Source organism: Pantherophis guttatus, chromosome 5 (assembly GCF_059756535.1).
Source record: "Pantherophis guttatus breed Tessera chromosome 5, ASM5975653v1, whole genome shotgun sequence".
Lineage (NCBI taxonomy): Eukaryota > Metazoa > Chordata > Lepidosauria > Squamata > Colubridae > Pantherophis > Pantherophis guttatus.
In genome coordinates, this window is record NC_142067.1 from 1,951,148 (window position 1) to 1,970,642 (window position 19,495).

Below are 19,495 nucleotides of genomic sequence, written 5' to 3' on the forward strand. Positions count from 1 at the left end.
TTTAAGAGGGGTGGACTTCAACTCCCAGAATTCCCCAGCCAGCTCTGCTCGAATGGGGGAATTCTGAGAGTTGAAGTCCACCCCTCTTAAAACCTGCCAAGGTTGGGAAACACTGACCCGGGAGCTGATCAAACCAGAGCGAGAGACATTTCCTTGCAATCTGAATACTTTTGGGATCATTTTTGATTTTTTTTCAGCAAGGGATTAAACTTGCTCGTGGGAAGCGAAGCTGGAGTCCAGCTTTTTCAGGCTTAAACCGCTGTGGAAAAATACACTTGAGCTAAAAAAAAAGGCGAAAGCTTTCTCCTTTGGCCTTCTAGCGGGCCAAATAGATAAATTCATTCTAAGAAGCCATCAGGAATTTTAAAAGAAAGTTTATTTGGGGGATCTCTTCCCGGAAAGCATCTTTTGCCGCATGGCCTATAACTCAACTACCATTATTTGGCTGCAAAAAGCCAAATAGCCAGCCACAAGTTGGGAGAGGAGATGCATGGATGTGCCTCATTTATTGAGGGATCATGTGCACGTATGCAGCCCAAACATGAAGCCTTAAAGGCTGCAAAAACACCGTAATGACTGCTAGAATTGAACTGTGTTATAATCTGTGTGCATGTGTCTATACAATGGTGTGACAACGGACCTGAATTCCAGCTCCTTTTCCTCTCCCCGCTGAGAAAATCCCGTGGAAAACCTGGGAAAATAACACTACCCACTTTATCAGAAAACTCCTGGAGAAGTGGAAACCTGGAGACACACCAGGAGAGGCAAAATGATAATCCAAGAGGCAGTTGTGATTTTTGTCACAAATAGCTGACAATGTCCAAATTGTAGGACTGGCTGCTGTTGTACCTAAATCTGAGGCCTCTGTAGATCTTTTAAGTTTAATTTCTTTGGGAGTTGGGCCCAGAAGTGTCTTCCTTCTTGTTCCTTCGATATCAACGGCCAAGTTCTTAAGCAGACCCTGCCCCCAAAATAGCAAAAGATCACCAATTTTTCATCCCAGTTTATGGAGGGGCTGTTATGCATCCCCCCCAGAGGGTCCAACCCAAAGGCACATTCTTTGGAGGTGGGGAAACCAGGGCCACGGGTTCGTGCAACCATGTTGGGAAGGTATTTGTAGTTATTTCAGCCGATGTGTGGAGGACAGAGTAGGATCTTCCACCCTAACAGTGCTCCTAGCCGATCCTGAAGGGATTCTCATTGTGGGGAATTCACAACGGCCAATCCGATTAGGGGCTTCAAGAAAGCAGCAAGATTCCCTTGGCCGATTCCCAGGCTGGGGATCTTTCGGAGGCTGGATCAAAGCTTTCCTGGATCCAAAGCTGGCTGCAAGATCTGAGGAATCCGGAGGGTTCGGTTGAAGGAATCGGAAGTCAATAGATGGCCTTCTTAGAAGACCAAAGTGTCCCTCAACGATCTCGACTTGGCAATTGCTCCTGGGGAACAGAGGGGCCTTACCGGGCTAGGAGATCCTTGAAGAGGGCAGGCCAGATGTTTCCAGCTGCAAGTCCTAACGGATCATGAGATCTCGCGGGGGTCTTATTCTTGGAAGCAAGTCCTGTGGGATCATGAAGTCCCACCTAGATCTTCTTGGAGGCATCTCTGCTGGCTTCCTCGGGCTTCCCTCTGGAGACCCCCGAGGACCTCTTGTCAACGAGGAGGCAACTTGTGGCCCCAAAGATAACCCCAAGAGAGACAAGAGCCCTCTTCCCGTTCTCAGGAAGGGACTGCAATCCCGCCACTGAGGAGGGGGGACAGCCGTTCAATTTCTTGAGCATGGATCTGAGCCAAAGCTGTGGAGCCACCACACCTGAGGAGGACCTGCCTCAAAAGCTCTGCTTTAAAAAGACCAAGGAAGGTGTACTGTCTTCAATTGAAAACTTCTAAGCGCCTGGCTGCCCCGTGCAAGTCTTCCAGCACCCAGTGTCCATCTAATTTCCGGATCAGAAGCTTCCCAAGTCCCACTGTCTGGATCCCGAGAGTTCACCTACGTAGCAAATCCCGTGCCTCCTAAGGGAAGGGGATTCCTGCAAATCCTCTGGAGCTCATTTCTTCTGGAAGAAGCCCATGATGGAGGCCTGCTTGTTGGCCTTGCCAGGGACCACCCCTCCTTTCTTGGTGCCTCTCTTCTCCTCTTTGGGGTCTTTCTTCGGGGGGCCAGGAGGGGCCTTGTGAGCTGTGAGGGGTTTGCTCCGGACGTCCTCTTCGCTCTCCGTGCAAGATTCACTCTCGTAGGCTTTTTCCGTCACTGGGAACAAGAGGAGACACAAGTTTACACGGATAAGAACTGGAAAGGTTTCCCTTTCTTTCTTGCTCTCGAGAACATTTGTTTGCAGGAATTGGGTATGTTTCATTTAAGGAAAAGGAGGAGTGGCAAACAATACTATACGGGTAGTCCTCGACTTGCAACAGTTCGCTTAATGACGGTACAGTTACAATGGCACCGAAAAAAAAGTGACTCGGGACCATTTTTCAGAGTTACAACTGTGGCTGCATCCCCCTGGTGAATGGGATTTCACATCTGGATGCTTGGCAACAGGGTCGTATTTACGACGGTCGCGGCGTCACGTGATTATTCCCCCTTTGCGATCTTCCGACAAGCAAAATTAACAGGGGAAATCCAGATTAAACTTCACGACCGTGTGACTCGTTTAACAACAGCAGTTGATTCACTTAGCAAACGTGGCAAGGGAAGTCGTAAAACGTGGCAAAACTCAATGAGTTTCTCACTTAGCAACGTAAATTCTGGCCTCAATTGTGGTTCGTGAGTCAAGGACCGATGTCGAAAGGAATAACCTAAAGCCTAAAACCAGGGCTTCAGTTACAGGACAATATTTGTTTGTTTTGTTTGCATCCTGCCTTTTATTATTTTTTGCAAATAACTCAGGGCAACGAACACACCTAATGCTCCTTCCTCCTATTTTCTCCACAAGAACCCTGCGAGGTGGGTTGGGCTGAGAATTGACTGTCCCAAAATCATCCTGCTGGCTTTCATGCCTAAGGCGGGACTGGAACTCAGCATCTCCTGGTGTTTAGCCCAAAGTCACCCAGGCAGCTTTCATGCTTAAGGCGGGACTAGAACTCACCGTCTCCTGGTGTTTAGCCCAAAGTTACCCAGCTGGCTTTCATGCCTAAGGTGGAACTTGAATTCAACACCTCCCGTTTTCCAGCCAGATGCCTTAACTCTAGACCTTAAACACTCAGAAGAGCCACAAGGGCCCTAACCGGAAGTCCCCCGTTCCAATTCTGGAGCCAACCGGAGGTCCGGTTCCCCCCACCAGTGTCTCCTCCTAACGCGACATCCTTTTTCCTCTACTTTATTCTAACTGAAATAAAGTTTTCCTAACTTTATTCTAACTATCAATTGTGCAGCTGACTGGCGACAGGGAGCAGCAGCAGAGGGATGAAAGAGCCACATGCGGCTCCGGAGCCGCAGGTTGCCGACCCCTGCACTAGACCAAACAATATGGCGAAGCTAAAGCTTTGTATGCACTTCTTGGCTGTCCCAACGCTCACCAGGTGGGAACACCTGACTTCCACAGGTCCAAAGGGGTGGGTGGGGGCGGGGGGCTGGACTCTGAAGAGGTTCACCAGAGACAGGTGACATCTAAGGAAGAGAACATCTAAGGATGCTCTCTTAAAAGGGCTGAAACTTTTATTTATTTATATAAATATTTTTTTTTATTGAAAAGTTTTACAGAAAAAAAGAATTCCCCCCCCAATATTCCCCCCACCCTTTCCCTCCCCTCATCCCATCCTCCCCCCCCACTTCCCAGAGCAAAATACAAGGTATTTCAGTTAACAATCATAAACTAGATTAACCTACCTATCCTCAGACTACTAACTCCCCCCCGGAAACCTTAACTCCACTATAGATGACATAATACTTCTAATACTTAACGTTCATTCATAAGCTATTTGATATTTTCTTGTCTGATACTTATTTATATAAATATTTATAACCTGATGGACCTTCTCAACCAGTTAATGAAAAACCGAGCGATCCGTTCAGAACCACGGGAGGTTTATTGTGCCCGGGGGACACCTGGGCTACCTACCGATACAGCCTTCGTCATCCACAAAAGTTCTGGATTTCAAGACACGTTTCCGCTTGCGTTTCTTCACTCCCACCGAAGCCTGAAAGGGGGCAGAGGAAAAGGAAGGCGGTGAGGAGTCCCTGCCCTATTCGGACATATTCAACAAGCACAATTGTCGGTCACTGTGGGAGAATGTTTTATTGTGGGTGAATAAAAGCCGGGCGATGTGCCTCGGGGAATAGTCTTCTTGCAAGGGCACAGCTGTTTGTGTGGCACCTGGGAGAAACAGATCCGGGGGGATTTAGAGAGCCCTCGGCTGGATCTAGCAGGAGTCGGCTCAGGCTGTTAATGTCAGCTGTATGGAATCCTTTTCTACCTATAGAGGTAGCCCTCGACTTACGACCCCAATGGAGCAACCAACATTTGTGTTCCTAAGCGAGGCATTTTTTTTTTAAAAAGTCAGTTTTACTCCGTTTTACGGCCTCTCTTGCCACAGTTGTTAAGTGAACCGCTGCAGTGGTTAAGTTAGAACCAGGGTTGTGAAGTGAATCTGGCTTCCCCGATTGATCTCGCTGGTCAGGTCACCAAAGGGGATCATGTGACACCCCACCCCCAAGGATGCTGCACCCGTCATAGGTACATGCCAGTTGCCAAGCGTCCGGGTTTTGATCATGTGTGAAAAACAGTTGTGAGTCACCTTTTTCAGTGTCGTCGTAACTTCAAACAGTCACCCAATGAATGGTTGTAAATTGAGGACTTCCTGTTATTATGAGACTGGATTCAGGAATTTTCACTCCAAATTTGGAATAGATACAGACACACGTCCAATGTTCCTTCCCTCCCTCCCTTCCTCTTTTCCTCCCTTCCTCTTTTCCTTCCTTCCTTCCTCCCTTTCCTTTCCTTCCTTCCCCTTTCTTTCTCTCCTTCTCTTTCTCATCTTTCTTCTTTCTCTCATCCTTCTCTCACATCGCTTCCTTCTTTCTGTCCTCTTTCTTTCCTTTGTTTCACACATTTTTCTTTCTTTCTCCTCTTTCTCTTGCCTTCCTCTCTCCTTCCCTCCTTCTCTTTTCCTTCCTTTCTCTCCTTCCTTCTCTTTTCCTTCCTCCTTTTCCTTCCTTCCTTTCTCTCCTTTCTTGTTTCTTTCTCATCCTTCTCTCTCATCTTTCATCCCTTCCTTTTGTTTCTCTCTCCTTTCTTTCTGTCTCTCACACATTTTTATTTCTTTCTCCTCTTTCTCTTTCCTTCCTTCCTTCTCTCCTCTCTCACACCCACACCCCTGTGCTTAGGCATATTTACCTCCACGGGCACAGGGGCTGGCTGTGGCTGAGGCTTCTGAGCTGGCGCAGGAGGATTGTCTTCAGAGGTTGCCAGTGAGGAAGAGTCTGCAAGAAGGAATAACACTGTAAATCTGACTTGCTGTTGCCTGCGTGACTTCAGCCGTATCCTTTCTTTCTGCATGTAAACAAATGACTCCATGAGCATCCAAGGCTGAGGGAGGACCAGAATATGGCTTTCCCTGTAGTGGTACCTTCCCTGCTTCACCACACTGACCGATCTCCTTAATGTATGCCAAAGAAACATTGGGCTAAAGACTGTCCAGTCTCCCTTTATGTCCAGTTTTATTGGGCAATTCTGTTTTGGTCATGAAGTAGCCACAAAGTATGTTCTGGATCTGAAACTGGTTCATTGCATTAAGTCAGCGACGTCCAGGATGAAGCCGAGTGGCATTCAGCACAGCACAGAATAAAGAAGTTGGACGGGACCTTGGAGGTCTTCTAGTCCAGCCCCTTGCTCAAGCAGGAAACCCCATAGCATTTCAGCTGTCCAGTTTATTTATTTATTTTATTTTTATTTTATTAGATTTATATACCGCCCTACTCCCGAAGGACTCAGGGCGGTGAACAGCCAAAGAGATAAAACATACAGACTACAAAATTTAAAAGACAATATAAAACCCGATTAAATAGTTTGGCCCGGAACGCATTAAAACACCCCTAAAGTCCTGCAACCATTCATCGTAGGTGTCAGGTTTTGATGTCATCTCAAATAAAATAAATTGCATTTCCAAACGAATAGTCTTCGGTAAAATCTTTCATTTTATTAAGCATGACAATCTGTCCCCGATCGTGGCGTAGCCAACTCTGACTTCCTGACCCCAAACCTTCCCTTTCCGTTCCCCAAATCTCTGCGTCTCATTGGCCCTCTTCCAAATCACTCTCCCCATATCTATTACTTCAGCTCCCAGGAATGTCCCCCCTCCCATCTCATCTCCTAGGGGATATTATCTTCAGGGAAAATAAATAGGTGAGAAGTCAAGCGTCCTCTTGCCAGCTGCCCCCTCTTCTCCTTCTTATGTCAGCACTAGAGTAAATGCAGGTTGAAGTGCTGACATCAGGTTTTATCCTGCAGTCCCCTAATCATCTTGGTTGCTCTTCTCTGCACTCTTTCCAGAGTCTCAACATCTTTTTTACATCGTGGCGACCAGTCATATTTTGCACTACTTTGAAAATAAGCCTAATTACTACTACTAATTGCTGCTAATTACTAATACTTTAATAAGAGCTTACTTGCACAAGTTTTGCTAGTAACTGGTACTTGATAGACCATCTGCCTGTGATACCAAAGGCCAACATGCTCCCTTAAGAAACCACTGACCATTGATGGATCCTCCATCTAAATTATCCACCTCTATACCTGATGGTAAAAGGGACGCGGTGGCTCAGTGGCTAAGACGCTGAGCTTGTCGATCGAAAGATCAGCAGTTCAGCGGTTCGAATCCCGAGTGCTGCGTAACGGGGTGAACTCCTTTTACTTGTCCCAGCTTCTGCCAACCTAGCAGTTCGAAAGCGCGTAAAAAATGCAAGTAGAAAAATAGGGACCTTTGTGGGAAGGGAACAGCATCCCGTGCACCTTTGGCGTTTAGTCATGCCGGCCACATGACCACGGAGACGTCTTCGGACAGCGCTGGCTCTTCGGCTTTGAAACGGAGATGAGCACTGCCCCCTAGAGTCAGGAACGACTAGCACATATGTGCGAGGGGAGCCTTTACCTTTATCTTATACCTGATGGCAGAACATTTCTGGTAAATTATGTAAATTACTTCCTGTTATTTGGTTCTGAATCTCTCACCATGACCTTTGATGGATGAATGCTTGATGTTCTACCATAGCAAGAAGAGAAAAATAATTTGTCCGTTTTCTGTATCGTTTATATGGCTCGGCTGCATATGTAGCCTTTTGTTCTTCGTTTTCAAAGGCTCCAGATGGTCAGGAAGGCTCGGTGGCCTCTACATTTTTGCAGGTTGGGAAGCCCAGCCAAAGATTTATGAGGGTTCGAATTGACTTCGAGGGTTGATTTAAATCAGGGGTCTCCAACCTTGGCAACTTTAAGACTTGTGGACTTCAACTCCCAGAGTTCCTCAGCCAGCTGGCTGAGGAACTCTGGGAGTTGAAGTCCACAAGTCTTAAAGTTGCCAAGGTTGGAGACCCCTGATTTAAAGTGTCGGTGAGTCCCACCTCTACTCACCTTCCTCATCACCGCTGCTGTCTGACTGAGGCTGTTTGATTCGACGCCTTTTCTTCTTCAGCCGGGCCGTTCCTTTCTCCTCCTCATCAGACAGGTCTGTCCTCTTTGCTCTGGGAGAAAAAGAGAGCTTGGCTTAGATAAAAAAAAAAAAGAAGAAGGAAAATGAAAGCTTTGCCAAAGCAGGTATTCCTCAACTTACAACCATTCGCTCAGTGATCGTCCAAAGTTACAACGGCACTGAAAAAAGGGACTTATGACCGTGTGTTTCACACATATGACCGTTGCAGCATCCCTATGGTCATGTGATTTACATTCAGATGTTTGGCAACCGACTCATATTTGTCCCGTGGTCATTTTGATCCCCTTTTTGTGACCTTCTGACAGGCAAAGTCAACAGATTCACTTAATGTTGTGACTTAGGCTTACTGAGTAATTACAATACACAATTAGTCCCAAACCTATTTTATTGTAATAGTTGTGAATTACGTTATTCACAGTTGAGTCCCAATTAGTTGCAAAAAGTCCTTCGGAAGAAGTCTTTTGGGATAATCACCAACCTTTATCTTTTTTGACACCCTGCCAAAGGCCTTACTTGGCAAAGCCCCACGAAGTTCAGAAACAAACAAGAGATGCCGACTGGAAACAGAGTTAGCAACATTGCTTTCCTGCAAAAGGCCCAAGTGCCTTTCTTTCTCTTTTAAGCCTTCTGGGAGGGGCCAATCATCTCCTGGCCTTACTCCCCAGCCGTCCCTTTTGCTTTAGCTGCTCTTGCCTTCTGGTAGCTCTGCGCATGTGTGCACTAAGAACAGGCTCCTCCTGTTCCTCTGCCTCTCTGCTGTCCGACTCTGGAGGCTCCGGAGTCCGCACATCACTCCCAGATGGCCCTGGCCCCATCTCTGCCTCCGACACAGAGCCCTCGTCCGGGCCTTCCCCAGACTCCAGGACTGGCCCATGGTCCTCCCCAGTCTCCACACTGTCCGACTCCGCTGCCAGCTCCGCAGGCTGCTGGCGGACCACAACACTTAATAACGCTGTTACTAACTTAACAACTACCAAGAGCCTTGGTAGTACAGTGGTCTAAGGCACCCTGTTATTAAGCTGGTTATTAAGACCAGCTGCCTGCAATTACTGCAGGTTCGAATCTCGCCAAGGCTCAAGGTTGACTCAGCCTTCCATCCTTTCTAAGGTAGGTAAATTGAGGACCCGGTTTGTGGGGGCAATAAGCTGACTTTGTATAAATATACAAAAGGATGAAGGCTATTGCTTAACGCATTGTAAGCCGCCCTGAGTCTCCGGAGAAGGGCGGCATATAAATCAAAAAAAAAAAAAAACAACTGTAGTGATTCACTTAACAACTCTTGCAGGAAAAGTCATAAAATGGGTCAAAACTCACTTAACAGCCCCCTCTGACTTAAACTAGAAGACAATCTCTTATTGAGCTTTTAAAATAAAATAAACAGCTCAGTGAAGAGTCCCCTAAAGAATCTTCCCAAACTAAGTACTCTTTGTAGGCACAGAAGTTAGGTTTTCCTTATAAATTTTACAACTTTCAGCCAGGATTATTCTGCCACCATTAAAAATTGGAGCCAGGCACATCTTAAACTGAATTGCTTGTTTGCTTATTTGTGTATTTATTTGTTTGTTTGTTTGTTTATGGCATATTATTCTTCTAATTATTTTTTCCCCCTGCATATTCTCACATGCTGGCGGGGGAATTCTGGCAGTTGAAATCCACACATGCTGTCTGGGGGATTCTGGGAATTCAAAAATCAAAGCTTTGATTATGGCCTTTTAGGCCACAGAAATTTCGGGAGCTGAAGTCCTCACATGGTGGCTGGGGAATTCTGGGAGCTGGAGTTCCCGAATGATGGCTGGGAATTCTAGGAGGCAAAGTCCACACTTCTTAAAGTTGTCAAGGTTGGGAAACACCAGTATACGTGGTGCAAAGAATCACACAAACGAGGGAAACAGCCCAACTCTTTGCAGCCTGGATCACCAAGGAGAACAGAAATCCACTACCTTTTCTTCTCCCTCTGCTGCCCTCTGGCCGGCTCGGCCTCCTTGCTGGCCTTCTCATGACCAGGAGGATTAAGAGGAGATTTTGGGTCCGTGGAAGAAACCGGGGACTTGGCCGCTGATCGCTCTTCCTTCTGCTGCTCAGGTTCAGCACTGGCTTTGTCTGCACAGAAGCGAGGAAAATAGGAAAGTTAACATGTGATGATCAAGATGGGATAAGTACCTTCAGAGGGATGAATCCCTCTGAGGTCATCCTCTAAGCCCCCAGTGGCAGCAAGATGCCTCCAATCAGAACCAATGTTCAATCTTTTTTTTGTACAGGTAGTCCTTGACTTACAATCATTCATTTAGTGACTGTGCGAAGTCATACTGGCACTGAAAACAGTTTATGAAAATTTTTCACTCTTAGGACTTTTGAAGCATTCCTGTGTAGTCACGTGGTCAAAAGACCAGCTGCCTGCAATTACTGCAGGTTCGAATCTCGCCAAGACTCAGCCTTCCATCCTTTCTAAGGTAGGTAAATTGAGGGCCCAGCTTGTGGGGGCAATAAGCTGACTTTGTATAAATATACAAAAGTATGAAGGCTATTGCTTAATGCATTGTAAGCCGCCCTGAGTCTCTGGAGAAGGGCGGCATATAAATCAAAATTTAAAAAAAAAAAAAAATTCGGACACTTGGCAACTGGCTCATACCTGGCTTGACTTACAACAGTTCATTTAGTGACCAATTTGAAATTACAACAGCATCCAAGTGACTTATGACCGTTTTTCCACACTTATGACCGTTGCGGCTCCCCCGTGGCCACACACGGTTCACCTTCGGATGCTTGACAACTGACTCACATTTGTGACGGTTGCAGTGCAGGGTCACGTGATTTCCTTTTGCGACCTTCTGACAAGCAAAGTCAGAAGGGAAAGCCAGATTCACTAAACAACCGTCTTGCTATCTTAACAAGTGCAGCGATTCACTTGATGTGTAGCGGGAAAGGTCGTAAAATGGGATAAAACTCACTCAGTAACTCAGTCCTGCTTAGAAATAAGAGCATTTAGGCTCAATGGTGGTTGTCATAAGTCAAGGACTACCTGTACTTACAACGGAGGAGAAAATACAGAGGACCTATTGTGGCCCGTCAGCGGCCTGTGCAGCTAGTAGCTGAATCCGACACCAAGGAGGCTGGTGTAGTGCTGCGCCAGGAGCCTGTGCAGCTGGCGCTCGAGTCAGACAATGAGGAGGCTGGAGAAGATGTGGTGCCAGAGGCTGGGATTCAGGCAGGGCCTTCAGAACCTCCAGAAGCTCCCATAAGTGAAGAGGACAAAGAGGAGGAGCCTCTTCTCGATGCACGGGTGTGCAGAGCTGCCAAAAGGCAGGAGTGGCTCCTCAGGAGGAGGTCTCCTCGAGAGTAAGGCTTGGGGCTAATTGGCCACTCCCTTAGCCTATTTAAGGAGGAACGCCAACTGAAGCAATTTGCAGGGAACAACTTCGTTCACATACCTTCTTGTCTTGCTTATCTTATCAGCTTCCTGCAAATTGCTTCTGGGCATTCTGCCAACCACAGTAAGCTTTCAGTTATTATTCTTTGAATTCTTGGCGGCTGTTAATGCAGTTAATTAACAGCCGTTGTTGTAAAAGACTGGTTTATTTAGTAAACTAAGGTTTGAACGGACTTTGTGTGTGCTGCGTTCTTTGGGATCCGGAGCTGGGGCAGAACAGGACCTCACCCTCTTTGCTGACAGCTGCCTTGCCAAAGAAGTTGTTCAGCATATTTCCTTTCGCTGGGGCTTTTCTGTTGTTGGTCACCGAAGCCTAGAAGTCATTAAAGGAAACAGTTAGTAAAGAAGATATCTCGGAAACACAAGAAAAATCAATAAAAACCACTTCAGAGAAGACCAAGCAGTCCTCGACTTAGGTCCATAACTCAGCCCAAAATTCCTATTCAGTGAGACACTTGTTAAGTGAGCTTTGTCCCATTTTACGCCTTTCCCCCCTCCGTTGTTAAGTGAACCACTGCAGTTGTTAAATTAATCACATGGTTGTAAAGCGAATCCGGCTTCCCCCCGTTGACTTTGCTTGTCAGAAGGTCGCAAAAGGAGATCACGCGAACCCCGGGACGCTGCGACCGTCATAAATGTGAATCAGTTGCTAAGAGTGTGAATTTTGATCAACTGGGGGAAGGGGGGAGGGAAATGCTGCAACGGTCGTAAGTGTGAAAAAATGGTCATGACAATAGCACTTTTTTCTGTGCTGTTGTAATTTCGGTCACTAAATGAACTCTTGTAAGTCGAGGACTACCTGGATTTTCTCTAGATCAGTGTTTCTCAACCTTGGAAGCTTGAAGATGGGTGGACTTCAACTCCCAGAATTCCCCAGCCAGCCCTGGTTCTTCCTCTAAATATTTTAAGCATGGAAACTTACACTGGGTGTCTCTTTGGTCTCCGGTTTAGCTTCCTTGCTGGTGTTCTTGGTTTTGGAGGTTGCTTTGGCTGCAAACATTCCCATAATGCCTTTCATCGGCTGGGCGGGCTGCTTGGAAGACGTGCCTGGAGCATTGCCATTGAGCGCGGGAGCGAGGTGCACAGTTGTGGCGGGTGGAGGCTGGGGGGGCAGCTGGGTAGGGGTCTCAGCCTGAGAGCCTTCAGGGACAGGCCTGATGACGGCGGCCGGACAGCAAATGGCACTGAATCTAGGAACAGAACAAACACATTCAGTTAGCAACGGAACTAAATACAGGCAGTCCTCCACCTACGACCGCAATTGAGCCCAAAATGTATGTTGTTGAGTGAGAAAATTGTTAAGTAAAATTGTGGAAACAATTTCAGCATTCAGCAAAGTCCCGCCTGGCTCGCTCAGATCTGTTTGTCGACTGTCCCAACTTGGTCAAAATTAGGAAAGAAAGACAGACTCCTGGCCCATGATTAGCCAAAAGTACACAGGTGGTCCTCGACTTATAACAGTTCATTTAGTGACCGTTCGAAGTTACAACAGCACTGAAAAAAATGACTTGACTTTTTCTTCAACTTATAAACTCCTGCAGCATCCCCATGATCATGTGATCAAAATTTCAGACGCTTGGCAACAGACTCATTTTTATGACGGTTGCAGTGTCCCGGGGGGCTCACGCAATTCCCTTTAGCGACCTTCTGACAAGCAAAATCAACGGGAGAAGCCACATTCACTTAACAACCCTGTGACTAACTTAACAATTGCAGTGATCCGCTTAACAACCGTGGCAGGAAAGGTCATAACACGGGGCAAAATTCACTTAACACACGTTTCACTTAGCAGTGGAAATTTTGGGCTCAACTGTGGTCATCAGTCAAGGACTACCTAGACTTTACTAAAGCCGAAGTTGTTACAGAAGAGGCAAAGCCTTGGTAGTACAGTGGTCTAAAGCACCCTGTTATTAATATCAAGCTGTCTGCAATTACTGCAAGTTCGAATCCCACCAGGCTCAAGGTTGACTCAGCCTTCCATCCTTTCTAAGGTGGGTAAAATGAGGACCCAGTTTGTGGGGGCAATAAGCTGACTTTGTATAAATATACAAAAGGATGAAGGCTATTGCTTAACGCATTGTAAGCCGCCCTGAGTCTCCAGAGAAGGGCGGCATATAAATCAAATTAAAAAAAAAAAAAAAAGCTGGATCTGAGATTTCCGCGCGCAAAAGATACCATTAACTTTCCCTTGGTCCCGGACAGTCCCCCTGGCTTACAAGTCAAGGTCCAATCAGGTGTTAACAAATGGTTTAAACCAGTGGTGAAATCCAAATTTTTTTACTACCGGTTCTGTAAGCGTGGCTTGGTGAATGTGGTGTGGCTTGGTGGGCGTGGCAGAGGAAATATACTGCAAAATCCCCATTCCTACCCCATTTCTGGGGGAAGGATACTGCAAAATCTCCATTCCCTCCCCACTCTGGGGCCAGCCAGAGGTGGTATTTGCCAGTCCTCCGAACTACTGAAAATTTCTGCTACCGGTTCTCTAGAATCTGTCAGAACCTGCTGGTTTAAGCCCTCTCACTGGTGGTTGGTGCTTCTTGGGTTCGATTCCTGTAAGTTCCCTCCCTGCGTCCCCCAGCCCCACTGCTCCCTCCCTCCCCCTCCCCCCGCCACCGTTACTGATGTCAGGCTGTCAGCTTGCAATGCGTAGCTCAGCCGAACGGCTGCCATGACGCCAACGGTCGCCTTGCCATGATCCCACTCACTTGCTGCAGTTCTCGAGATTCGCCTTGAGGATGTCGTAGTCGGTGTTGAAGAGGGGGCTGCTGTCCCTGAGCTGGGCTTTCTGGATGCTGTAGACATGCACGCTGGCCAGGGTGGAGAACTTGGACTTCATGGCTGGAAAGGAGGCAGAAGCCGTTTGAAGAAGGGAGGGAGGGAGGGAAGATTTTCTCAAAACAAGTGGGGTAAACTGGGTGCCTTTGGCCCAGTCTCTCCCTCTCAGCCCAGCCCACCTCACAGGGTTGTTGTTATGGGGAAGTATATATATACAAAAAAATTTGTTGTATTTTTCAGAGGCGATTTTGAACTTGTGTATAAACTTACCTTCTAATTTACCTTCTCTCACTACTGCAACCTTATGGTACTAAAAAGAAAAGGCAGCTTATTAGTTCAGCAAAAATAGAATAGAATAGAACAGAACAGAACAGAACATGAAATAAGAAGAGAAGAGAATATGAAATAAGAAGAGAAGAGAAGAGAATATGAAATAAGAGAAGAATATGAAATAAGAAAAGAGAATATGAAATAAGAAAAGAAAAGAGAAGAGAAGAATATGAAATAAGAAGAGAAGAGAATATGAAATAAGAAGAGAAGAAAAGAAAAGAATATGAAATAAGAAGAGAATATGAAATAAGAAAAGAGAAGAGAAGAATATGAAATAAGAAGAGAAGAGAATATGAAATAAGAAGAGAAGAATATGAAATAAGAAGAGAAGAGAAGAGAAGAGAAGAGAAGAGAAGAGAAGAGAAGAGAAGAGAAGAGAAGAGAAGAGAAGAGAATAGGAATAGGAATAGGACAGAACAACAGAGTTGGAAGAAACCTTAGAGGTCTTCTAATCCAACCCCCTACACCACTTCAGACAAATGGTTATCCAATCTCTTCTTTAAAACTTCCAGTGTTGGAGCATTTACAACTTGTTGGAGGCAGGTTGTCCCACTGATTGATTGTTCTTACTATCAATAAATTTCTTCTTGCTTCTCTCCTTGATTAGTTTCCACCCATTGCTTCTTGTCCTACCCTAAAGTGCTTTGGAGAATAGTTTGACTCCCTCTTCTTTGTGGCAGCCTCTGAGATATTGGAAGACTGCTATCATGTCTCCCCTAGTCCTTCTCTTCATTAAACTAGACATACCCAGTTCCCACAACCGTTCTTCATATGTTTTAGCCTCCAGTCCCCTAATCCTCTTCGTTGCTCTTCTCTGCACTCTTTCCAGAGTCTCAAAATTCTTTACCTCCCAATATGTCAAGACTGATTACTAACATATATAATCTGCATTCATGTTTTCTGGGCATCGGTAGAACTCATTTTGAGGGAAGCGATTTGAGCCTGCAATGCCAGGTTTCAGTTTCCACTCCGGCTACCAAATTTAAATTCAAATGTCCAATGCAAGAGAAACAACCCCTTTCTGACTTACGGTGTGCCCGTTCTGAACAAGGTTCCCTGCCAGTAAATAGGTGACATGTAACTGGGCTCCCACGTTCTCCTTCCGTTTCCTTTCTACGTAGTCATATAACATTCTGTAAAAAAAGAGGGCAAAGACTGAGATTAAAACAGACAATTAATTTTTTGAAATTTTCAATAACTATCCACTGAAAAACTAAACAAGAGCATATGTCATCCAAAGTAAGCTTTGCAGCTCAAGATTAAACAGCTAAAATTAAAAGCGATTTGGTCCAGTCGCTAAGGCACAAAACTAGAAAGCAGGAGATGGTGAGTTCTAGTCCTGCCTTAGGCATGAAAGCCAGCTGGGTGACTTTGGGCCAGTCCCTCTCTTTGAGGGTAAGACCCCTGCCCTTAAGGGTAAAATGTTCCGAAGATGTTCCCAAATTAAGATGGACATGTAATGAAGCCTGCTATATGTAATCCTGGAATTTCCATCGCTAAATGAAGCGGTCTTTTAAGCCAAACATGGCAGTGCTGCTCAGTGATGGCCATCTAGATTGTGGTTGTTACAAGCAAAGTCAATGGGGAAGCCAGATTCACTTCACAACTGTGTGACTAACTTAACAACTGCAGTGATTCATTTAAAAAGTGTAGCAAGAAAGATCGTACAAGGGGGCAAACTCACAACAACAGTCTCAATAGCAGCAACAGAAATGTTGGGCTCAATTGTGGTCACGAGGACTACATGAGGATTAGAGATGATGTGCTTCTGTTTTTCAGTCTGGACTACTAAGCACAGGCAAGAGAGATCAATAACTTACTGCTTTGCTTGATTGACATGAACTCCCAAGGTAAAGCTCAGCCATTTATATGTTACCTGTAAAGGAACGCATGTCATTGTTTAAACAAAAATGCAACCACATGTTGAATCTCCACTACTACAATCACCCTGGAGTTGGGAAGAGTCCTCGAGTCCACTGTGGCTGACCTCTCCAGCCTCTGCTTGAAGACAGAACTGACACCTCTACAGGTGACTGTCGCTAAATGTATTGTTCTTCACAACACAAAATAGTTCATTATACCTCACAACTGACTTTTGGGGGAGCCATAAACCTTGGCTGGAGAAAGTCATTTGAGGTTTGCATGCAATTAAAAGGTAAAGGTAAAGGTTCCCCTCACACATATGTGCTAGTCGTTCCTGACTCTAGGGGGCGGTGCTCATCTCCGTTTCAAAGCTGAAGAGCCAGCGCTGTCCGAAGACGTCTCCGTGGTCATGTGGCCGGCATGACTACACGCCAAAGGCGCACGGAACGCTCTTACCTTCCCACCAAAGGTGGTCCCTATTTTTCTCCTTGCATTTTTTACCTGCTTTCGAACTGCTAGGTTGGCAGAAGCTGGAAAAAGGAACAGGAGCTCACCCCGTTATGCGGCACAAGGGATTTGAACCGCCGAACTTTTGATTGACAAGCTCAGCATCTTAGCCACTGAGCCATCATTATGCTTTCCTAACATCTACCTCATGGGGTTTTTACTTCTATCCATTGGTATCATTTATCCCAGTTTTGATTGAAAGTTGATTCCTGTCTAAGAAAATATGTTAATCTATCACAGTGATGGCTAACCTTTTTGCCATCATGTGCCAAAAGTGGGGGGAGCGCGGGGGGGTGGCACGCGTGCGTGTCCATACCCATAATTCTATGCACCCCACCCCTGTGCATGTGACCCCTGTGCTCCCCCCACTTTTGGCACGTGATGGCCCAGTGGGCCCGGTAGGCCCATTTTTTTGCCCTCCCCAGGCTCCAGGGCCTTTCTAGGAGTTTGGGGAGGATGAAAACAGCCTTCCCCACTCCGCTGAAGACCCTCTGGAGGTTGGAAATGGCCCGTTTGCTACCTTCCGGTGGGACCTCATGTGCCCACTGATATGGCTCTGCGTGCCACCTGTGGCACTCGTGCCATAGGTTCACCATCACGGATCTATCACATCCTGCACACCACAAAATTTTCATGTATTCAAATTATGGTTATACTTTTACCTGTTCTCTTATATATCCTTGGCAAAATAAACTTATTATGATTACAGTTTACTACACACGACAGACACAGACAAAAAAACACATTTATTATCACTTATCCTTATTTTCCTTAATGCCAAGAGGGGAATGCAGAGTTCAGGGCTCCTCTGGATTGGGGGGGGGGGGAGGTTGTGTCACATAAGCCCCCTCCCCAAATGGAGAGAACTCAGGGTCCCCCCACCCTCCAAAAAAGAAAAAAAACGGTTGAAGGGGGGGTCTCTCTTTTGACCCTTGGAGGGTCAAGGGTCAAAAGGCCAAGTCTTATTATGGGATGCTTTGTAGTCCCTTGCAGAGCCAGCAGCCATAAAGGCTCCACCCCTGGGGTCCTCCAAAGAGTCGCCCCTCTTCAAATCCCTCTTGCTTTGTCCCTCCCTCAAGAGACCCTCGGCCTACCACCCTCCCTATCGGCCGCTGCGGATGATGGGAGTTGGAGTAGAGCCGTTTGGGGAAGGATGCTGGATTCGAGCCGGCTCTAAAAGGGCCTGAGGGAAGCAGCTAAACTCATTTCCATCGTTAAATTTTATTTATTTACTTTTATTTATTTGTAATAAGAAGAGTTTTTACTGACCGAGAGACCCTTCCCACAGATTTCCCCCCCACCCCACTCCCGGCATCCGCACTCACGACTCGGTTCTGGTCCGTGACGAACTCGTCGATGTTCTCCAGGTAAAGCTCGTCCTCCATGGCGGGGCGACCCGGTCCCCGAGATCCCCACAGCGGCGCTTCCCCTCCGCGGCCTTCCACCGCCGCCATGGCAACGCCAGGCCGCGAGCCCTGGTTTTCGCGCGCGCCCGCTACGGCGGCCGAGCAGGAGACAGTTCCGGCGAAGCTGACGGCGGCCGCGCGGGGACAATCTATCGCAACAACCGCCGCGGTTAAGGCGCATGCGCTCTGGCCCCGAGCCGCCGTTCTTTCCCCCCACCACCACCTTCCCGCCCCGCCTCTAGATCTCGGGGTTGGTGGGCGGGGAAAAGGTGCTTTGAGCTCTAGCATCGTCAACCCGGCGCAGAGGATGATGGGATTTGGAGGCGCTGGAAAGGCAGTGACAAGTAGTCCTCCACTTACGACCCCAATGGAGCCCAAAATTTCTGTTGATGAGCGAGACCCTTTGTTTTGGGCTCCACTGGGGTCGTAAGTCGAGGATTGCATGCAGGCGCCAGATAGATGACCTCCAGGGTCCCTCTATATAATTTTTTTTTATTATATTTAGATATAACAGTAACAGAGTTGGAAGGTACCTTGGAGGTCATCTAGTCCAGCCCCCTGCTCACGCAGGAGACCTGTACTAGGGATTCGAACCGCCAAACGGCCGACCTTTCTAATCGACAAGTTTTGCTTTTGCAAAAATTGCAATTTTTTTTTTAAAATTGACTTCTCCCTTCCATCTCCAGCCTATCCTCCATCCCTCCCCCCTTTCTTATTTCCCTGCATTCCAAATGGCTTTACACGCACACAACACGTCGCAAACACAACAGCAATGCAAAAATCCAGGAAAGCTGAACCTTTCTCCCTTTTCCCCTTCCTTCTCTGCAGCCCCCGTGCATCTTTTTGGGTTTCCTCCGGATGTTTCCTGTTTTTGCAAATTTTGGGGCCAATTTCCTGCCCGTTTTACGTCTGCCTCTTTGGGCCCGGCGTGCGGTTGTGGCTGTGACTGTTGTGTTATTTTTCTGCTGGCACAGCTGGAAGGTGCCACCTGGAGGACGGGGGAGTTTCCTTCCATCCTGGAAGACTATTTTGAGAGATGCGTTTATATTCCTCTCCTGGGGAAGGCCAACTCCCGCCAGACAAATTATGACAGGCAGTCCTTAACTTAAAACAGTTCATTTAATGACTGTTCAAAATCTACAACTGGACTGATTTTTTCAGACTTCTTTTTCTGTTTTACATAGTTCTTTCACAGTTACCACCTTTGCAGCCTCCCCAATGGTCGTTTGATTGTAATTCAGACGCTTGGCAACTGACTCATATTTATGACGGTTGCAGTGTCGTGGGATGATCATGTGATCCCCTTTTGCGACCATCTGACAGCCAAAGTCGAGGGGGAAGACGGATTCACTTAACAACCGTGTTACTAAACAACTCACATAACAACAGCAGCAAGGAAGGTTGAAAAAACGGGGCAAAACTCACTGAACAAATATCTCGCTTACCAACCAAAATGTTGGGCTCACTTGTGGTCGTAAATCAAGGACTACTTGTATAGGGTCTCCTGCTTGAGCAGGGGGTTGGACTAGAAGACCTCCAAGGTCCC

At 46.7% G+C, this 19,495-nt stretch overlaps 1 protein-coding gene across 1 annotated transcript; it reads right to left on the minus strand.

Annotated features, from left to right (window-relative positions):
• Window positions 1-358: 358 nt before the first annotated feature.
• Window positions 359-18,126, minus strand: POLD3 (DNA polymerase delta 3, accessory subunit). The gene is made up of 12 exons (XM_087895700.1): window positions 17,869-18,126; window positions 15,994-16,049; window positions 15,204-15,306; window positions 14,114-14,153; window positions 13,774-13,906; window positions 11,991-12,258; window positions 11,297-11,381; window positions 9,582-9,741; window positions 7,563-7,672; window positions 5,334-5,419; window positions 4,059-4,137; window positions 359-2,248 (listed from the first exon to the last, which is right to left on the minus strand). Exons 1-12 carry the CDS (start codon window positions 17,995-17,997, stop codon window positions 2,046-2,048), a joined length of 1,452 nt encoding a protein of 483 aa, XP_087751826.1. The 5' UTR covers window positions 17,998-18,126; the 3' UTR covers window positions 359-2,045.
• Between the last annotated feature and the right edge of the window lie 1,369 nt (window positions 18,127-19,495).